This window comes from Micropterus dolomieu, linkage group LG01 (assembly GCF_021292245.1).
Source record: "Micropterus dolomieu isolate WLL.071019.BEF.003 ecotype Adirondacks linkage group LG01, ASM2129224v1, whole genome shotgun sequence".
Lineage (NCBI taxonomy): Eukaryota > Metazoa > Chordata > Actinopteri > Centrarchiformes > Centrarchidae > Micropterus > Micropterus dolomieu.
Window position 1 is genome coordinate 41,942,131 of NC_060150.1, and position 19,303 is coordinate 41,961,433.

A 19,303-nucleotide genomic window follows, 5' to 3' on the forward strand; every position below is an offset into this window, starting at 1 on the left:
CCATTCATGAGCATCAATGTTTGGGAAGCCATTTTTGGGAACATAGAGGCCTCCATCTGTGGCCAGACCTTCAACCACCACATCACTAAAGTATGTTTTCTGATTGGACGACTCCACACTGTCATTCCTGGTTGACACGTAGGTTTCTGCAGCGTGGTTCTGATATCTCTCCACAGCCTTCAGCACCTTCTCCGCCACCTCCTCCACCGTGTCCCCTGTTCCACACAGCACCCTCACGTCAAGCCATTTCTCGTAAAACTGTTTCCTGTAACGCAGAATGTCCCTCATGGGTACCCCTGCTTCCTGGCCCACTATCCTGCTCACCTTCATCCTGGCGAGCCTCTGAATGATGTCTTCACTGTTCACGTCCAGGTAGATGACCAGTCCGGACTCTTTGACGTGCTGCATCGCTGCAGCGTGAAGAGGGTTGGAGCCTGTCAGGGAAACAACACACCCAGAGGCGGAGAAGTTACACAAAGCCTGGCCTTCTTCCTCCAGGAAACGCTCCCCGCCGACTGCTGCCAGCTTGGCAGCAACAGGCATCTTCCATGTCGCCTCCAAGACATCATCATCAACATCAATCACGGGCAGCCCCAGTCTGTGGGCCACTATCCTCCCCACTGTGGTCTTCCCTGCTCCAGGAGGACCCATGAGCAGGATGTTCTTGCCCCCCGGCAGGGAAGCTTTGGTGGAAAGCCATGATTTTGGTGTTGAAAGGGGACTCAGGTAGCATCTGACAGCTCTTAGTGCAAGCTGACCTACATTCAGTAAGCCCATAGAGGTGTCAAATGACAGCAGCCTCTCCTGTTAATAATGTGAAAGAGGACAGTTAAAATGCATTAACGTTATACTTATAACAAAATTGCATTATTTAGACTAGCCTTTACATTTAGCACACGTGTGTTTTGAGTCAGTGCTGCAAGTAGTTGCCATAACTTCGCACGTGTAAAGAATGAGACACTCAGTTGTGTCCTATTACTTCATGCCCGATAATATTTTTAGTAGTCTCTAGTAACTATAAGGTTTTAAGGTTTTAACAATCAAAGTCAAATTCTATTGTACCACATACTTGACGGGAAGATCACTCTGCAGGTTTCGAAAACAACTACGGTCAGCCGGGAGCGTCAAAATTTATGACTCCTCCATGAGAAGTCGAAGGCTTACCCAGCTCTCCGTTGCAAAAAGAAAACATACATTGTAACGTGGATTATTTTCTATGCAATCTAGGCATGGGCGTAGAAATTTAACGATATAAAAGCGAATCACTTCAACACGCCCAACTTTCCGCACCGCGGAACCTGCCTGCTGGTACGAGTTTCTGCTGCATTCAAATGCTCCTCGGGAACATAAACTTCCGAAATCTAAGGCACAACTGGCTTTCAGATGAAATAGCCATTATATTCAAATTCTGATAATCCAATGCATTTAAACATAGGCATAATCAATAACAAATTTACACATCTCTTTTTTTGGTAACAGCTGATAATTTGTAGAAATCAGGCGGCCCAGAGCTAGTGTGCAAAGTGGGTCAAAGTAGCAAAGCAGGCCAACTAATTAGAAAAAGTATAATGTATTATTTTATTAAAATAATATATCAACATAATAAGGCAGCTGAAACAACTGAACACCACTTTGCCTGTTGCAAATGAGTGCGTGAAAACTAGTTAGCAAGCACATAATGGAATAAATGGTTTAAATAAATTGCTAACAATTAATCATTAAACTAATTGATTAGCTGTCAGATATTACAGTCAATTAATCACCTAATTCTTAGTTGCAGACCTACAAATGATTAGCCAACAGTAATGGTTAAATATATATAGTGTTATACATTTGGTACATGGTACGTGGGATCGATGAAGCCCCTAAACCAAGACACACACTGAACTTTACACGTGGACAGCTCATACACATCAAATTTAATGATTTACAACTGTCATGAAATGCAACACGAGTCCCCGCAGTTGCCTGGTAACCAGCCGGTGGACGTGTTGTCAAACAAACCGCACTGAGCCGATGGTTTTATAGCTAATGTTAGCTCGTTAACTAGCTGGCTAGTTAGGTGAACTTAATTTGTGTCTTTTAATCCTTCGCCTGGTTTTAAGTCCTTCAAAATGTCTGAAATTGTGCGTCCACCAGAAAGCGTCTACAATCTTCTACCAAAGGAGGAGGTTCATGCTGAAAAACCACCAAGGTAACGTTAACGTGCAGTAAGATAACGTTATAGCTTTTTCTTTTTTTTTGCGTTAACGTATTTTTGGTCAAATTAACCTTTTAAGCTTTATCTAAGTTAGCATAGGCTAACTAGAGAACAAGGCGTTTAGCTTTCAATTTCTGAAGGAACAAATAAACCACTTAGGAATTAGGGAGGAAAGTTAGCCCCTGTTATCTGGCTAACATTTGATCTTTTTAAATAAGAAGCATTTTATTTTGGTAGTCTGCTTAAAACGTCCTCTTAATTGCTGTTATTTCATTTTATTTTGGCATCTCTTGTAAACAAAGATAAATAAATAAAGGAAAGTAATTGTAGTTTTACATTCAGTCTGTTTTTTATCCATAATGAATTACTTTCAAATGAACTGATCTTTTTCTCCAATGTGCTGCATCTGAAGGTATATGTCCAAGTATAGGCCACAAGTTGTCCTGGAGAAAAAGTCAACCAAAGATGCAATGAGAACAATGGGACCAGCCAAAGTAGAGGTGCCCTCCCCAGACAAATACCTCAAGAAGCAATCAAAGGAGCCCAAATTACCCGCAAGTGAGTTCTCCTACAGACTACTTGACAAATGAGTGTTTTTGAGCAGTGATTGTGTTATTTATCTTCATGTGTGTATGTTCTTTCAGAGACACAGTGTTTGAAAGAGGCTCGTAACACCTGCACTGTGAGGAAACCAGCTGTTCCTGCGAGGACAGACAACCCCCTAATGGGCATTCGCACCAAGAGAGACTTTATAAAGACAGCCACAGCCGTGCCAATGAAGCCCCAGCCCGCCTGTGTGGACTCCAGCAAGGGACACAAGCAGCTCCTTGAGAAGTCAGGACTTCTCCCGAAGTACATCAAGAAAAAGGTGAGAAACGTTTTAAATTTTAAATTTGTTACACACACCTTGAACGTCAGGGAAAGATGGTAGCACGTACAAAAACCTAGAATAAAGGGTCTTAAGTTTCCAGTTCCTATTTTCAGCATTACGGAGAAGTACCTGAGTACCTGCAGCAGCGCAATGAAGAAGAGCAGAGAGCTCAGGAGGAGTACGACAACTTTGTGAAAGAACAGAGGGAGCAGGGAGCCATGAAACACCTGTCTGACGAGGAGCGACAAGACATCCTGGAGGTACTCGAACACATGGCACAATGGCAGTTGTTTTCACTGAAACAGCAGGGGGATCATACGGACATCTGGAACGACTGGAGGAGTACAGGAAATGAATGTGATGATTTCATGTCTTTGAAGTCAATAAGAAAATAGTTTTATTCAGTCCAAGTAAATCAGGTTATTGTAAAAAAGAGGCCTGGAGAGTACCCATCAGAATTAATAGAACACGGTGTGCAATCTCTGCAACATAGACAATACCCCTTTGATCGGTGTTTGAGATATAAAAGCCTTGAATCCTGACAGTTACATTATCAGGCTGACTTTATTGTGCCAGTGATGCTTTTCCTTGTGTGGTCCTACTATCCAGAGGCTGAAGAAGAATTGGGATCAGCTGCAGCATGAGTACCAGGGCCTCTCGCTCGTCACTGACACCATGTCGAAGAAGTCCCGCAAGGAGCGCCTCGAGGTGGCGATGAAGCAACTGGAGAACGACATCAACCTCTTTGAGAGGTTCAAGACCGTCTACATACCCAATAACTAGGACATAAAAACGACTCTTACTTAATCAGATGTAATGTGCTGTATGTCTTGAGACTCCCACCCTCAATTCAAATCACACAGGCTTCTGTAAAAGTCTGTATTCATATATTCTCATGATCCGTCATCTGAGCAATGAAACAAAAGTCTAGCACATTAAAACTTTTCAAATTAGAAGCATCGACCCGACTGTTAATAAATTAAAGATCACAGGGTTGTCAAAATCATTCTGAATGACCTTCTGGGAACCTTTTAAATTCATACCAAATTTAATGGCAGTCTGGTTGATAGTTGAGATATTTCACTGTGACCACTAGTAGGACAAAAAATGTTTTTGAAGTGATGTACTCTCTGAAATACTATGATGTTTTTCTGAGTGGAGCCTCTATATTTTAGAGCTCCAGGTAATGACAAGCCAATATTCATTTATTCTTTCTTTCTTGTCAGCTTCCTGCCATAAAAAATGGAACTTCTAGGAGAACTCCTTTGCAAATAGTAGACTGAGAGTATCTTTTAAAATCAATGTCACTCTGGCTTAATAAAACTGACTGCGTAGAAACTGAACCTAGTGTTTGTTGTTAATTTTTGTCATTCTGCTGCAGTGGCTTGTGAGCCAGCATAGCGTCACATGAAGCTGATTATCCCTGTAAATTCTCCATGGCTTACACAACGCTGCCCTTTTTACGCAAATGACTCACGCATGATCCCACTGCCCATGTGGCTTACCAGGACTTCTTTGGATATCTTTTCACTCTGTTTTTTTTTGTTACCCTTTGTTTTGTGAATGATCGCTGAAAAGAGGGCAAAGAGAAAACGGTAAGTAATGCTTTGGAAATGTTGCTCAGTTGTTTGCTCTAGCTCACATGTGCAGGCAAAATGTAACTTGAAGGTTTAAATGAATAGATTCTGTGTTGCAGGAGATGTTTATCCCAGATGAATATCCAACCTAAACCTAATGTTTGTTCTCTTCTCATCCGTTTTTTACTGTGCTGTAACTTTTCAGAGGGCGATGGAAAGCCTCTCATTATTTGGTCCAGTGTATGTACAGTAAACTGTTTCTGTGTATTTAAAGTGAAGGTCGCTGCTGCCTGTATCCTCTGCTGAATATTTACTCCAGTGACCTCCAATCACCTACTGCAAATGGACAACACCGGGATGAAAAGAGGAATTGTGGTATGTTCAACACGAGATCAAAATATCTAGTGCTGAATTCAGGTCAGATTTTTACACAGAGAATGAGTTTTTTTGTGGCTATTTGTTCAGCTACTGGAGCTGTTATACAAAGATATCATCTTCTGTGTTGTTCTCTGAATGAATTCTTTGAAGTTATTATTTTATTATTAACAAATCCTAATTTTTAGCGTTTGTTTTTGGCTAAACAGTTCATTAGCTACTTCCAAAGTGAATTACACTCTCATCATATGCTTTCTTTAATTACTTTTTTAAAAGTAAAACCACTTAAAATGCCTCTACATAATCTCCCATAGCAAACTTTCTAAATTATGGAAAGAAACACCAGTAGCAGTCACGATTATAGTTTTTCTTAGACCTTGGAAAACTGTTGGACTTCACAATTCACGAATATTGCACAAGTGAGTAGTTTAAAAAGAGCTGTACTTCCCTGCCAAACAGTAAGCTCTCTGTCCTAGATAAAAGATGACTGGCCAGGACACAGTCTGGACCTGTTCACTTACCCTGAACACTACCATGAAGACATAGAAAGTGTTTACATTCCACATGGGGTGATCATGAACAGGTAAAAGTACACATAAACACACCTGCAGAAAATCGTTTCCTGCTCGTCTGTATAAGTTCTGATGGGATTTCTCCTGCAGGATAGAGCGTCTGGCCCGATACATCATGGACGACTTTGGGGACAACAACATAATGGTGTTGTGCGTCTTGAAGGGAGGCTACAAGTTCTGTGCAGACCTGGTGGAGTTCATCAAGGTCCTCGGCCGCAACTCCAACAAGTACCTGGAGACCCGGGTGGAGTTCATCCGTCTGAAGAGCTACCTGGTAGGTGAACCGCATAACGTACTAAAAACTCTATATACTCTTTTTTGAGTGAGCGAGTGAGTTAGTGTTTCATTTTTCTGAGAGGTTATTGCAAATCATATAGATTCATCTGCAATGAAATGTGACCGATCAGATTAACATTTATTTTAGTGGCAACCTGATATCTCACATGTTAAGTTCGCCGGTCATGGTCTGCAACATCCCCTGTTTCAATCCAGCCAAGTTATTCCACATGTTTATATATTTTTTAAAGTTGTTTAAAAAGCTGTTTTCGATGGTTACTTGATTATTTTTTTAATCAATTGACAGAAAATTCTCATTTATTGAGTATAAATGCCAATTATTTACTGGTTCCAGCTTCTCAGGTGTGAAGATATCCTGTTTTTCTCATTTTTTATTCCATTGTTTTGTTTTGGGGGCTGTTAGGTTGACAAAACAAGCAATTTTAGGACATCATATTTCACTTTGGGGATTTGTGATATGACAGACATGTTAATTAATAATCAAAATAATCCTTGGTTACAGCCCTGCATTCATGCACTGAAGACTCTTTCCCTTGTTTAACTAATGGTTGTACCTGACTTTTGCCTCCAGGTGTCACTGCTGCTCATGTTTAGTGAGTTCAGGCAGGAAACCTCAAGGACAATTGATTGTGTAGTGACTGCAGAGCTCAGGTCATAGAATTACCAGGCTGCTAATTGGTGCTGTGGCTGCTGCCAAGAGAAACACAGCTTATGACACTGTCTAACACCTGGATTGTATAAACCAAGGAATTAACTTTGGGAATGACGTAGTAATAGTTTACAGTGATTTCGCTTTGCAATTGTCACAACAGTCTATTAGTATTCCTTTGTGTGTTTTGGCACATTCAGAGTGTTATGATTTACATTTCTCTGTATGTAGTCACATTCCTTCTCTCCCTTTACAGCACTGGGGGGCACACAGGGGTTTAAGTAGAACGTAAACTTTTAATCAAAGGCTATAAGCTCAAAAAATGTATTTGGAATTTGAGATACATACATGCGAATATCAAAAAAAATAATTGGTTTATATTTGGTAAGATATTAAAAAAGTAATGAGGCTGGAAAAAAGCATTAAAACATAATAATTACATTTTGAAGTCAACAAACTACGTGGAGGACAGTGTGTGAGCGATGGCACTGTTAGTCAGTCACACAGGTCATGATGGAGTCATGTGACCTGCCCCCAGGGTCGGGATTTGGTCCATGCCATTGCTCCTCTTATCCAAGTGACAAGTCTGTAACCGGCCGAATCTAACCTCAAAGCCGTCATTCTTCAAAGCTTTATGCTGTGTTTCTTGTAGGGACAGAGAAAGCCGGTCTTTGTTTATGTGAAGGATAATATTGGACATTCATAGTCCCTGTAAAATAAATCTCCCTTTGTGCATTTGTCTGACATTAATGCTGCAGATAGTTCTTTTTTGAGCTGTACAATAGTGCCAAATCATTGAGAAACACTAGAGTTACAGTAAATGCGAATGAGAAAACTCTTTTTCTCAATCTGACAGACCATTTATTGCAAAAGTCAGCAATTATGCTATAGAAGAAAACAGTAATCACATAGTATGAATCATGTTTCCATTTTCGTCTTCTCCCCAGAATGACCAATCAACAGAGGAGCTGCACATCATAGGAAGCCGAGATCTGTCTTTCCTGCGTGGAAAGGTATGTGTGAATAGGTTTCGCCCTTGGTTTTGGATATGATGTGGTCAGTGGGGTAAGATTTAAGAGAAACTAACTGGTGTTGTAGAACTCGAGACTGAAGATCACTTTTTGATGGTCTTGGTCTCGTCTCGGACTCGACCGCATTTGTACTCGGTCTTGTCTCGGTCTCGAACATTGAGGACTCGGGATTTTATTTCAAGACCAGTCAAGACCATAACTTTGGGAATATCAATAAATTGCTTTTACATTGTCTGATTTATTTGTTAACATCTTAACTTTGATTGGATGTAAAACTTATTGCTTCAAATGCAACCAATAACGCTTATTAAAAATGTGTTGTTACCATTAACGACCCCGTGATGGTAAGCATGGAAAAGGAGTGTTGAATAAAGATGTTTAAGTTGATTTCAGCTCTTAATGTATAGGTGTTTCAGATCAATTTGAGAACTACCTATGATCTCGTTACACATTTTATTAATGTGGGGAACTGGTCTTGGTCTTGACTCGGTCTCGCCCTCCCTCGGTCTTGGTCTTGACTTGGTCTCAGCCCTTAAAAGTCTTGGTCTTGTCTCGATAAACTCTGGTCTTGGTCTTGACTTGGTCTCGCTTTGGGCGGTCTCGACTACAACACTAAAACTAACTTGGCTTCAAGAAGGAGCTGTCAGACAAACCCTCAGAGCTTTACACTGGAACACATTCACAGAGGGTTTTTTTTTTTATTTATAATGAATTTTAGCTAGCATAAGAAAATATTTGTTTTGTATTGCCTCAAAGCTGCCCTTGGATCAGAACCCACCCTTGTACCTTCAGCTTTTGAAGCTTTCTGCTTTCTGGTTCATCATTCACCAGCCTGGCCACAAATCAGACATTTCAGGAAAAACAGAGTAAGCATCCCTGTTGAGCTCTGGCCCGGACGACTGCGGACTCTGTAATATAGCTATAGTTCACGAGGAATGAGCCCTCTTCTCTAAATTATTCTCTGAGATAGGAATAAAACAGAAACGTCACTTACTCAGTTGAATGGATGAGCAAATATTTGCTTACAACTGATTTTGAATTCCTTTAACTGAGATGTCAGAATGGGCTGAAGCCAAGATGCATTTTTGTTGTGGGTGAAAAGGTCACTGGGAGTAAAAAAACAGCAAAATGCTGACCACCACCTTGCACAGAAAACATGAATCACTCCACTTTGTGCTCTTGGTACAATCCTTCATCTGCTTGGAAATATTAAACGCAAGCCTCCCACAAAGTATCATATATTATCAGTCTTTGTAAGCCTTACACAGAAACGTTGTTGAGTCACAGCTTCAGTTGGATTATGAGTGGGGTTCGACTGACACTGCTGCTTTTTAAAACTAATGATAATGAAAATGTAATGACAGCATAGAAAAAAATAACACTATGTTGACAAGTTGAATCCCAGCCAGCGGCATTCATCAGCACTCTTATTCACCATCTCACTGTGACTTAATCGCACTCTTAATCCCATATGTTTATTATGGTAATCTGAGTAGTTAAGTTTAAATTTAGCACTGCTTTAAATGTGAAGTAGTGTGTGAATTTCTGAAGATATCTCTGGATGTAGTACCTGTTTCTGTTGATGAACTTTTCATCTCATTTGCCAAATTTCTAATCTGCCCTGAAATGTATATATTTAACTATTTTTTAGCCATGCTAGCAGTGTAGCACAAGAGATAGCAATGTCAGTCTGTCTGTCTGTTGGTCGGTCCACCGCTTTCCAGACAGAAATATCTGCAGCAATATCTACAAAAACTATTACATGCATTGCCGTGAAATTATGTACATGGTCCACAGAGGATGAATCCGGCTAACTTTGGCTGACTTTTCATCTAGCACCACCATCAAGTCAAAATATGTAATTTATACCATGCTAAGAATGTTAGCATTGTCAACTTCAGCATGTTAGCATGCTGAGATTAGCATTTAGCATAAAGCTGTGCATGGCTGCAGACTCTTGTTTAGGAATACTCTGTAAAATACTATGTTACTTGACCCTACGATAAAGCAAATAAAAGATAAACAACATCATTTTTTTTAATGCTCTTGCCCGTCTTCAGCTCTTTAGAACATTAGCAATGATTGATTATCACCAAAGTTTTAGCCAGAGTCAGGATTGATTGATTGAGCTACAGGATTCGTGCAAAACTCATGATCCAGGCATCCTAGGGGAACCAAACAACCAACTGTCGGTATATTATGTTTACAGTTTGCAGCATGACAGGTTAGCTATGTTTGAATTTTGTGTTCTTTACACGTCCCCGTCGACTCTCTCTGGGTGTTTTGTAACAGTGTTCAGGTGTAGACTGAGAGAGCATTGGCCGGGCGCCTGCATTCTCTCCGATCACTCTCCCCAAACCATAGATACTCTCCACCGGGCTCACAAAGAGCCCCATACACCCGGCCAAGGGAACAGGGAGTTATTTGAAACCCTGCAACACCCGGACACTTAGAAGTGACTTTTGCTTTCTGACACAGATGTTCATTGCTTGGGAGAAGAGAATGAGCTGCCTGTGTTTTTGTTAATACGCTGGCGATACTGGCAACTGTTGCTATAGATACCATTTGTAAGAAGTGTACATTTCACAGAAACAATCAAGCCTTTATTTTCATTTTGCTTGAGCAGTGTTAAAATTCAAACATGTTTTTCTTCTTTCTTTTTTTACATGTTGCCAAGAGTGTGCTCATTGTTGAGGTGAGTCTCAGGTGCAAATGAATCTTCCACCCATCTGCTCTGACTTTCAGTGTGGTTTCCTTTTTTCAAAAACTAAATTAATTCTATCAAGCATGTTCTTGAAATGTTCGCCGTGTTTGATACCTTTGACATGTTTTGTTTGCACTTTTAGTGTCTTGGTGATTGAGAGGTCATTGTGCTCGTAAGAGCCACATCACTCCGGCTACAAAATGACAAAAAGAAAAGACTCTCTTTAAGATCGTTTTTCGGTTGTAAAATTGAACTTTGACTCAATTGACTCAAGTCAGGAGCACATAAGCACAATATCACAATGGCTGTTTACTCCAAGAAACTGTTTTCAGTGCGTGACATCTTAAAATCATGTCGCTTGAAATTTCCACTTTCATTTGTTGCTGGAAATTTCCTCTGCACATGTAAAAGACACAAAAAAGAGATGATCTATGTGATCTATGTTTGAAAGATGTACTGCATGTACTCATTAGTTCTTTGTTAGTATGTTAATATAGTTAGTAAAAGTTTTTTTTTATCCCTGAATCTGCATACTTGGCTCCTCTCAAACATCCCTCCCTGCTCATCTCTCCCCTTTCCTTTGCCCTTCCCTTCCCTAAGGCCATCGTTGACACGGGAAAGACCATGAGGGCCCTTCTGAAGCATGTGAAGACCTTTGAACCCAAGATGGTCAAGGTTGCAGGGTGAGCCAGTTTTTCATTCGTCTGTCCCTATCAGAGGAAATGCCAAGCATGTGACGAGCACAAGAGGAAGAGATCACTTGTCCGCAGTCACTATCTCGTGTCTGTGTGCTGTTCCTATGAGCCCCAGGATCACATACACAAGATAAACATCTTCCCTCGCACATGGTTCATGTTGAATGTTTATCTCCTCTTGTACTGCATGTGCAGTATGTTAGGATGTTGCATGAATGTAAGTTCTAACTTTGGATTTATAATACTTTGGAAATACGAGCGATAAATCCTAGGTCATGGTTGTATTATTTTGGAAATGAACGATATATTTCATGTATTTCAGTCTGTTGGTGAAGAGGGTCCCGAACATAGCTGAAAGTCTGACAGACTGTAAGTGCCTCTGTTTTTAATGTCATCCTTTCCTCTCACATTATTACAGTTGTATGGGTTCAGATATCGTTCACTGTGCTGCATCTGATATGCAGTGAATCAGATGAGAGGATTTCCAGTGTTTCTCAAAGCTAAAGTAGTTAACTATGTAAATATTGTACATATCCACACTCCTTATATTATTTTATTGATATTTTTACTATGATATTTATATACTTCTCTATATACCACTATCTTATTATATTCCTTTGCCCTTGTGCAATGTGTGCAACTGTAACACAGAATTTATTGATAAAGAAGATTTGTAGATAAATCTTTATCTGTGTTTATACAGCTGACACATGACTATTAAAAAAAAAAGAAACAGAGATGGAAGATGAATACTTCAATCATGTTTCATGAGTGTTGTTGTTGCAGTTTGTCCACTCCCCTGCTGGCAACAGACGTGTTTGTAACACCGCAAATCCACCACAAAAGGACAGCTGACATAATCAGCTGTACTTTTGTTCAAAGTACTATTTCTAACAATTATAGGAATAATCTTTGTTTTTGTGTTTCTGAAAAGAAGAAGAAGAAAAAAGAATATCGGCCAATATATTGAAATATCAGATTTTAAAATCCTCAATGTATAAAAATCAGTATTGGTCTTAAAAATTCCATATTAGTCGAACTCTACTAAGAGTACTATTGTTCCCATCATCAAGAATGTTTTGAGCTGTTACGCCTTGTCTGTTCTGATGAGCAGCCTCTGCCGTCAGTGTATGAATGTGGGTGATTGTGACATGTAGTGTGAAGCGCTTTGAGTGATCGTAAGACGTGAAAGGTGTTATATAAGTACAGTCCATTTACCATGTTATGCTACCTCAAATAAATATCAAAATGTACGAATATCATGTTACTCTTTAACATTTATGTCTGTGTTCTTTCTGATAGATGTTGGATTTGAAATCCCCAACCGCTTTGTTGTTGGTTATGCCTTGGACTACAATGAATACTTCCGTGACCTGAATGTAAGTCTTACCAACACTGCTGCACACAGCACACGGCAGAGCAGCAAATTATATCTGTTAATCTGTGTAGTGTGTCTTCAGAGGAGTACTTAGTGTTTCTGAGACATTAATGCTGGGCTCAGACCACACAATATTATCCCAGTAACCACCCTACAGCCCACATGGTAGACAATCTCACATCTGCATCCAGGATTTTTCACCAGGGCCTGATGAAAAGACTAACATATCAGGATTTGTAGCCGTGCTAGCGGCTGCCATCACTTTGGTCCAAACTGAAATATTTCAGTTTCACTGGATGGATGGCCATGAAAATTGTAGACGTTCATGGTCTCCAGTGGATACAACCTAATGACTTTGGTGACTTTTCATCTAGAGCCATCATCGGCTCAGTCTGTCCAGTACTTTGGTTTATGATTATGTCTGCAGGTATGATCCAAATACCTGCAGACATTCCCATCAGCCTCAGTTATACTTTCTGTTTAGCGCTAAATGTTAGCATGCTAACACACTAAACTAAGATGTTGAACATGGTAAACATTACCTGCTAAACATCCGTATTTTACCACTGTGAGCATTTTGCTGTGCTGATGTTAGCATTTAGCTCAGAGCACCGCTGTATACCTCCTCAAAGAGCTCCTGGTGTGGCTGTAGAGTTATTGTTTTGCCTTCTCCTGCCTAGTTTGACGATATCTACAAAATCCACAGCACTTGCGATACCACGGTTGTTAGTTGTTGATTGTTTATATTCCTGCTCTCAGACGTCTGTCTCTGGCCCTTCTTTTCTCAATCACTTTTGCATGTCAACTATTTTGTGAAAGTCTGCAAACAATGATTGTTAGGGTTCAGTTGTCTGACACGTCTCTTGGCCAAGTCATGATAGGAATTTTAGGCATCATGATTACCTAATCTGACACAGTGATAATCTAATGTAGTCTGAATATAAGTAAAACAACTGCTAGTGCTACAGACCAAGGGTTTTCAGAGTCTGGGACAGGGCATTCACTGTTTCTGACTCTGGGAAAGTAGGAAAGACAGTAAACTTCCCCCAAACTACTGCATCTGAACTATCTCACACACATTTGGGCTATTTTATGTGATCTCCTTTTGATAAGTAATGTAATATTTTTTCACTGGGCCTCCCTTGAAACTGTATGGAGCCCGCCTCCCACTTTGAAAACCTCTATGATAGACTGACTCTCACTTTTCCCCCCCGTAACGTTTACATTTTTTTACCATGCAAAGAAATCAATCTTGCATTTGGTGCTGTTTCTTCTGACTACAAGCTTTGAGTCAGGAGTGCAGCCTATCCTTCTTTCCTTTGTCCCACTCCTGACATCTTATTTCAAGCTAGATTTCTCAGTCAGAAATTAGTAAGTGCAAACTTATGTGAACCTTGTCATTTTTATATCTGGGCTCAAATTTACCTCTGACTCATGTGTAACACTAAGCCTAGGTGACTCCCATACCTTTGTGTGTATGTGTGTATTTATGTGGGTGTGTGTGCTGTAGTACTGTATGACTGTGTGTGTCTCTTGTGCATGTTTGGGGGGTGGTATTCATTAAAAAGGTTTGAAAGAGGTTGACCTGTGGAATGTAGAGGTTAGGATCTTATTATCAGGCAAAGTTGAAGTTTCCCCTCTTATCTGTCCTTATCCTACAGAAGAAATATGAGTTGAACCCCTGGGACGTCCAAAGGTAGATTAATGGATGTGTCATATCTTTGTAGATTACCTTCCCTGCTTCACATTATTGCAAGCTTCATCTTTTCGTACTGTACGTGGCACATTGAGGCGCTCAGAACATGTGGGAATTTTCCAAAGGTCAGGGTGATCTTAAACAAATATTTTGCCATCATCAGATGCAATGTTTTGGACAAGATTGAAACGTACCGAAGGGGCAATCTAACACTGAAGTTACACAAGCTAATTTTTCCTTCTCCCACTTCTTCGTCTTTCAGCATATCTGTGTCATCAGCAAGACTGGAAAGATGAAGTACAAGGTTTGAGAAGAGTTAAAACCATAAGTCATGAGCAGTTGTACATTGTCACCACAAAACTCTTTGTCCTTGACCTTCTTCACCAATAGTTTCAGTTTTCAAAAGTCAGTCTTTGTTTAAATATGTTTCGGAAAAGAACATTCTTCCCCTTGAAGCAGGCAGTTATAACCTTTGTGAAATTATGAGAAAATTTCTTATAAATAAAAAACAAAAATGTGATGTAATTGTTGCCTCATCCTCCTTTTTATTTTTTGTTGTGATGCACATGGGAACAAAGGGATTGATAAATAAAAGAAATAGCTGCCTGCCAAGAGAGGACGTTGGCGACAGATGGAGAGAGCTTATGGACGTTGGCATTCCTGCGCCCGGATGACGCCGACTCTGACTCATGGAAAACACACGGTGGGTGCAGCAGGCAGGTCGACCAGCGTCTCCTCACCCCACTGTATCTATTTGTTCCCAACTTTAATCAAACTCTATTGGAAATCAGATCCAAATGCATGAGAATTCAAATGAGTATTTGGCAAAACTGACATGAAAATGAACCCTGCAGTGTCAGAGTTAAAACAGACATTTAGACTTTGGGTAAATTGTATATTATATGTTCAGAATTACACTGATCCCCATCACAAGTTGGTACTGCTCCAGCTAGCACAAAAATCCAAAGGAAACAACTGAATATATAATTTATTAAATTCCCATTAGTCTTTTCATCAAAAACTCTTTCCACTGAAACACACATAAACTGTTGTGGGGCTGTTTTTACAAGGTTTATAGTGCTGCAATTAAACTCTTAGGCCCTGATCTGTGCTCACTGTGAAGGCTAGACATCAAAATACCTGCACTCTCATTGCTCTGAACTACTGCGCAAACATACATGCAACACACACACACACACACACACACACACACACACACACAGAGGTATTTTGTATGTTCTGTTGCCATTGTCGGGGTCTAAGAGAGTCAATTGTGCATGTCAACAGACAGACCAGAACACGCTTCACTTCACACAGCATGCACTCGGGGAGGGTTATCATGAGGCTACGCACTCTTGATTCTTAATCACCTGAAACTCCAAACAGCCGTCACATCACATAGTCTTAATAGGAATGCATGAACACACACAGGCTTTATTATAAGAGCATAAAGATTTCAGATGATATGTCATTATGATGGGGTACAACATCCCAACTGAAAGATGGTATAATAATTAGAGTGACAGTGTTCGTTTTGGTGTGATGTACATACACCAAGGTCTGCAGTGAGTTACGGCTAACAAAACAAACAAAATATATAGTCATCTTTATAGTTGTTCCAGTAACTTTTCAAATATCAAATTAGACAAACCGTGTGTTTTCCTAACTTCTTACAGACATGTTTCTAAGCCAAAGGTAATGGTCCAGCTTCAGCTACAAGGCCTCTCCAAGTTAAATGACCTGATAAATGAGTTGCTATTTGGATAATATGAGTGACTGCAAAAAAAAAGGGAGTTCTGGGAGGTTTGGAGACCTCAGAATCCATGATGTGCTTTCAAAATGCTTTCATCTCTATAGTGGTAAACAGCACCTTCACTAATGCATTTAGAGGAACCCTAAGTTCACTCAGGTTTTATTACTTGTCCATGACCCCTAAGGTGCAGAGGAGTGAGATAACAAACTACAAATAATACAGCTTTTTGTTGGGTGCTATCTGTGCAGCCGCAGCCACAAAGACCCCCATTGTACCTCTGGCTGCAACCCTGTGTGTCCTTATCGTGAAACATCAGCACTTGGCTGTGGTGGTTAACTTATCCCAGCACTACTGCCCCCCGCACTGCCCTGGGAACCCAGAGGCCATTGTCCTTCACCTTGATGCAGGGTTTGGTGAAAGCGAGATGGGACAAAAAGCCTTGCAGGTTTCACATGCTGCGGCTTTGTAGCGCTCCGTCAGGGGAACACAGGATGGGGCCGACCGCACAGATGGGGCTGCAGGTTAACTGCGCTCAGCACAAAAGGGACAAAACGGGAATTGTACATTTGAATGACCACACATCCATACATCTGACACATGAAGCCTGTGGCTAGAGACAAAGCATTGGGATTTAATTTCACATCACCAGCACAACACATAAACCATGTTAACACCCGTAACTTTATTTTTCTGTTCTGCCTTTGACATTTTGAGAAATTAGCTTTTTGTATTTTGCCAAGAAGTAGATCAGAAGATTAATACCATTCCTAGATCTGTTAAATGTAAGCTACAGCGAGGTTATGGGTAGTTTAGCTTAGCATTAAGACTGGGAAAACAGCTAGCCTGGCGCCATGACTTCCTGGAGTCCTACACTTTGATTTTTGTAAACAAACAAGATATGAAGTGTTAATTAGTGAACTTTAAAGGTGCAGTAAGTGGACTTTTGTTACCATTGGACAAAGCCAGGCTAGTTCTTCCCCCCTGACTTCGTTCTTTATGTTAGCCTAGGCTAACCGCCTTCTGGCTGTAGCTTCATATTTAAACCAATAGTTTGACATTATGTGAAATAGCATACACTTTACACTACAGAGTTATTGTTAGATCTGTTAGACCAATACCACTCTCATGTGTGTCTAGTAAATATGTAGCTGGAGCCAGCAGCCAGTTAGCTTAGATTCGCACAAGACTGGAAATGTAGAAATAGCCAGCTTGGCTCTGTCCAAAGGTAACAAAATGCAAAAATTTGTGTTTAATCAGCACAAAAACCGAAGTGTAGAAATTACAAGTTGTTGCTTAACAGAGGGTTATGTGCCAGACTATTTTTATGGTAGGTTAAGTGACTTCCTGGAGTCCTAAACTTTGGTTTTAGAGGTGCTGTAAGGCAAATTTAGCTTTTTTCACCTCTTCTGTGTCAAAGCTACATACTTTTAAAAAAAAAAAATTTATTTAATTTTTTTTTAAAATGCTTCTGCTGCATTTGTAAAATGAACCAGCTTTAATTTACACCATTTATTTGACCAGAATTTAGCAAGCAAACACTAAAAGAATATAGTCTCAAATAATGTGAACTTAATAAAGATACTGCTTCACTGACGCATCTTGGTACACAAATAGAAAGAACATCCTCTCCAGTGTTCGTTGTGTTCCAGTTAGGGACTGGATGGCCAGAGGGCTTGATAGATTGACTGCTGCTGCATTTCACCCAGTCATCAAACTGAGTGCCAGATCCACTTACACAACCTGGAGTGGGGAGTGATCGTCATCCTCTTAAAACTAAATTACAGCTTAAAAAACCTTTATGATTGAAATATACATTGTCTTGCCTGGTGCATGTTTTGCATGAAGGAGTGTTGAAAGTCTACTTCAAATAATGACCGTGCTGTGCTGCAGAGTCATTTCCACCTGTCCTAATCCTAATGCTGCCTGGCTTTGAACTTGGGCTTCATGTGATGTCCTAATCCAGCCAAACATTTTGCTGCCACGAGAGAGCTCGTAATCTCTCTTCTGCTGAATGTTTGAGTCACTCTGGCTCTGCAAGTGCACATTTGGTATTATGGAAGGATTTAGTAGTGAATGTTCAAACAAATGCTTCAACAAAACTTAGTGTTTAACAGAAATTATTAGAAAAATCTGGATAGAAAACCACTGAATTTAAGTTACAAGCATGCTTCATCAAGCAACAACATATAGAAAGTAAATGTGTATTTTGTACAAGGTTACGCCCCAGCATAAATCTATGCACTACTACTACTTAACTATACAGTAGACATGCATTCAGTCATTAAGAAAGACTATAGACTTACTACAATTCCTTAATGAGCTTTGTTCACAGTTCATTGATCTGAAACCCTCAATGCACTCACTTTGCCATTCATGAAAACAACACTGCATGTGTGTTTTAAGCTGCAGCAGTGATCTGCACAGTTGAGAGTGCACTGTTGTAGTAACTCGAGTGGGCCAAATGTTTTTTTGGGAAAGTACCACAGAAACAGTCACTGTTGGCTCTTCAGTTGATTAACCAGTAAAACGTTTTTACAGTTTGCCTGTTAATTTTAATACACACACGTAACCGAGAAAGAGTGTGAGAGTGTGTTTTTGTAGGAAAACAACAGTCCACAGTATGTTAAAATAGCATTTGCTTAACTGGGAAAAACTCACACTTATACACTGTATCAAATCAATAGGATGCTGCATTAATAATGTGGCATGATAAGCAATTTGACTTAAATGAATATAAACCTCATGTTATCCCACTTACACCAGTCTAAGTTCTCCATTGTCTCGATAAGGGTGCACCAGCTCTTTAGACAATAGCTCCACACTGAAACCAGGGAAACCTCGCCACAGTGTGGGTCAAAAGAGTCCTATTGTCCTATCTTCTATTGTGCTGCTGGAGTAGCCTGCAAACAGAACACTATCGGCCTTTGTCTTTGTCCGGATCAGCGGTGCAACCACTTTTTTTTCATGCTCTATGGAGTCCCATGTGGCTGCCATGCCCTACATGTCACCGTAATAAAGTTAAGGACACTGCTGTTACAGTTGATAATGGATCGGCAAATATGTTTCACCAGTTGAACGGTAGGAAATTGGAGAGTTCAGCACATGTGTGGGCCTCAGGGCTTTTCCTTGCCCCTCACAGTGATGTCCCTGTGATTTAATTTGCTCACTTTAAAGGTCTGAAAGGCCTAATGAGAGGGTGTGGAAATGAAAGCATTTATCAGCTCTTTGCTTGCTGATTGTGAGTGAAAAGTGTGTCCCTGTGAACTTCATGGATACTGATCCATTAGTGATAGAAGTGTAAAAGTCCCACAGTCGAAAAGTACATTTGCAGAATGTTCCCTTATAGAGTGTAATGTTATTATATGGAAAAGTGAGAAGTACATTTTCCTCTCAAATATATTTTCCTCTCAAATAACTACCAAAATCTCAAAACTACAGTAGCCTACTTATATACTGCATATACTTGGCTACTTTCTACACTTTAACATCATGATTACAGCAACCT

General features: G+C 40.1%; 3 protein-coding genes across 5 annotated transcripts in view; 2 read left to right on the plus strand and 1 right to left on the minus strand.

Annotated features, from left to right (window-relative positions):
• LOC123958933 (threonine synthase-like 1) overlaps positions 1–1,323 on the minus strand; it is a 5,581-nt gene extending 4,258 nt beyond the window's left edge. Inside the window, exons 1-2 of one of the 2 annotated variants that reach the window (XM_046032810.1) lie at positions 1,070–1,323; positions 19–804 (exon numbers count right to left, since the gene is read on the minus strand). In XM_046032810.1, coding sequence (XP_045888766.1) covers positions 19–777 — 759 coding nt within the window. In that variant the 5' untranslated portion in view covers positions 778–804; positions 1,070–1,323. Of the gene's footprint in view, positions 1–18; positions 805–887; positions 1,030–1,069 lie in introns of those variants that run through there. The other variant, XM_046032965.1, reaches the window with a different exon arrangement.
• Positions 1,324–1,976: 653 nt separating this feature from the next.
• On the plus strand, positions 1,977–4,414 carry enkur (enkurin, TRPC channel interacting protein). Its single transcript, XM_046033081.1, has 5 exons — positions 1,977–2,194; positions 2,613–2,758; positions 2,845–3,068; positions 3,185–3,331; positions 3,681–4,414. The coding sequence occupies exons 1-5, from the start codon at positions 2,115–2,117 to the stop codon at positions 3,852–3,854; spliced, it is 771 nt and encodes a 256-aa protein (XP_045889037.1). The 5' UTR covers positions 1,977–2,114; the 3' UTR covers positions 3,855–4,414.
• Positions 4,415–4,547: 133 nt separating this feature from the next.
• On the plus strand, positions 4,548–14,565 carry prtfdc1a (phosphoribosyl transferase domain containing 1a). 2 transcript variants are annotated; one of them, XM_046033185.1, is made up of 10 exons: positions 4,548–4,666; positions 4,923–5,023; positions 5,500–5,606; positions 5,686–5,869; positions 7,489–7,554; positions 10,250–10,267; positions 10,877–10,959; positions 11,294–11,340; positions 12,274–12,350; positions 14,308–14,565. In XM_046033185.1, the coding sequence occupies exons 2-10, from the start codon at positions 4,991–4,993 to the stop codon at positions 14,353–14,355; spliced, it is 663 nt and encodes a 220-aa protein (XP_045889141.1). In that variant the 5' UTR covers positions 4,548–4,666; positions 4,923–4,990; the 3' UTR covers positions 14,356–14,565. The 2 variants fall into 2 exon arrangements, with proteins under 2 accessions (XP_045889141.1, XP_045889209.1); XM_046033253.1 differs by having other exon boundaries at positions 4,654–4,666; positions 4,928–5,023.
• Positions 14,566–19,303: the final 4,738 nt, after the last annotated feature.

Bases quoted from the DNA above. Each gene is read 5' to 3' on its own strand.
- enkur (XM_046033081.1), top strand. From the start codon at position 2,115: ATGTCTGAAATTGTGCGTCCACCAGAAAGCGTCTACAATCTTCTACCA. The intron at 2,195-2,612 runs GTAACGTTAACG...CTGCATCTGAAG, and splicing joins CATGCTGAAAAACCACCAAG to GTATATGTCCAAGTATAGGC. The intron at 3,332-3,680 runs GTACTCGAACAC...CCTACTATCCAG, and splicing joins AGCGACAAGACATCCTGGAG to AGGCTGAAGAAGAATTGGGA.
- prtfdc1a (XM_046033185.1), top strand. From the start codon at position 4,991: ATGGACAACACCGGGATGAAAAGAGGAATTGTG. The intron at 5,024-5,499 runs GTATGTTCAACA...TCTCTGTCCTAG, and splicing joins GGATGAAAAGAGGAATTGTG to ATAAAAGATGACTGGCCAGG. The intron at 10,960-11,293 runs GTGAGCCAGTTT...CATGTATTTCAG, and splicing joins AAGATGGTCAAGGTTGCAGG to TCTGTTGGTGAAGAGGGTCC.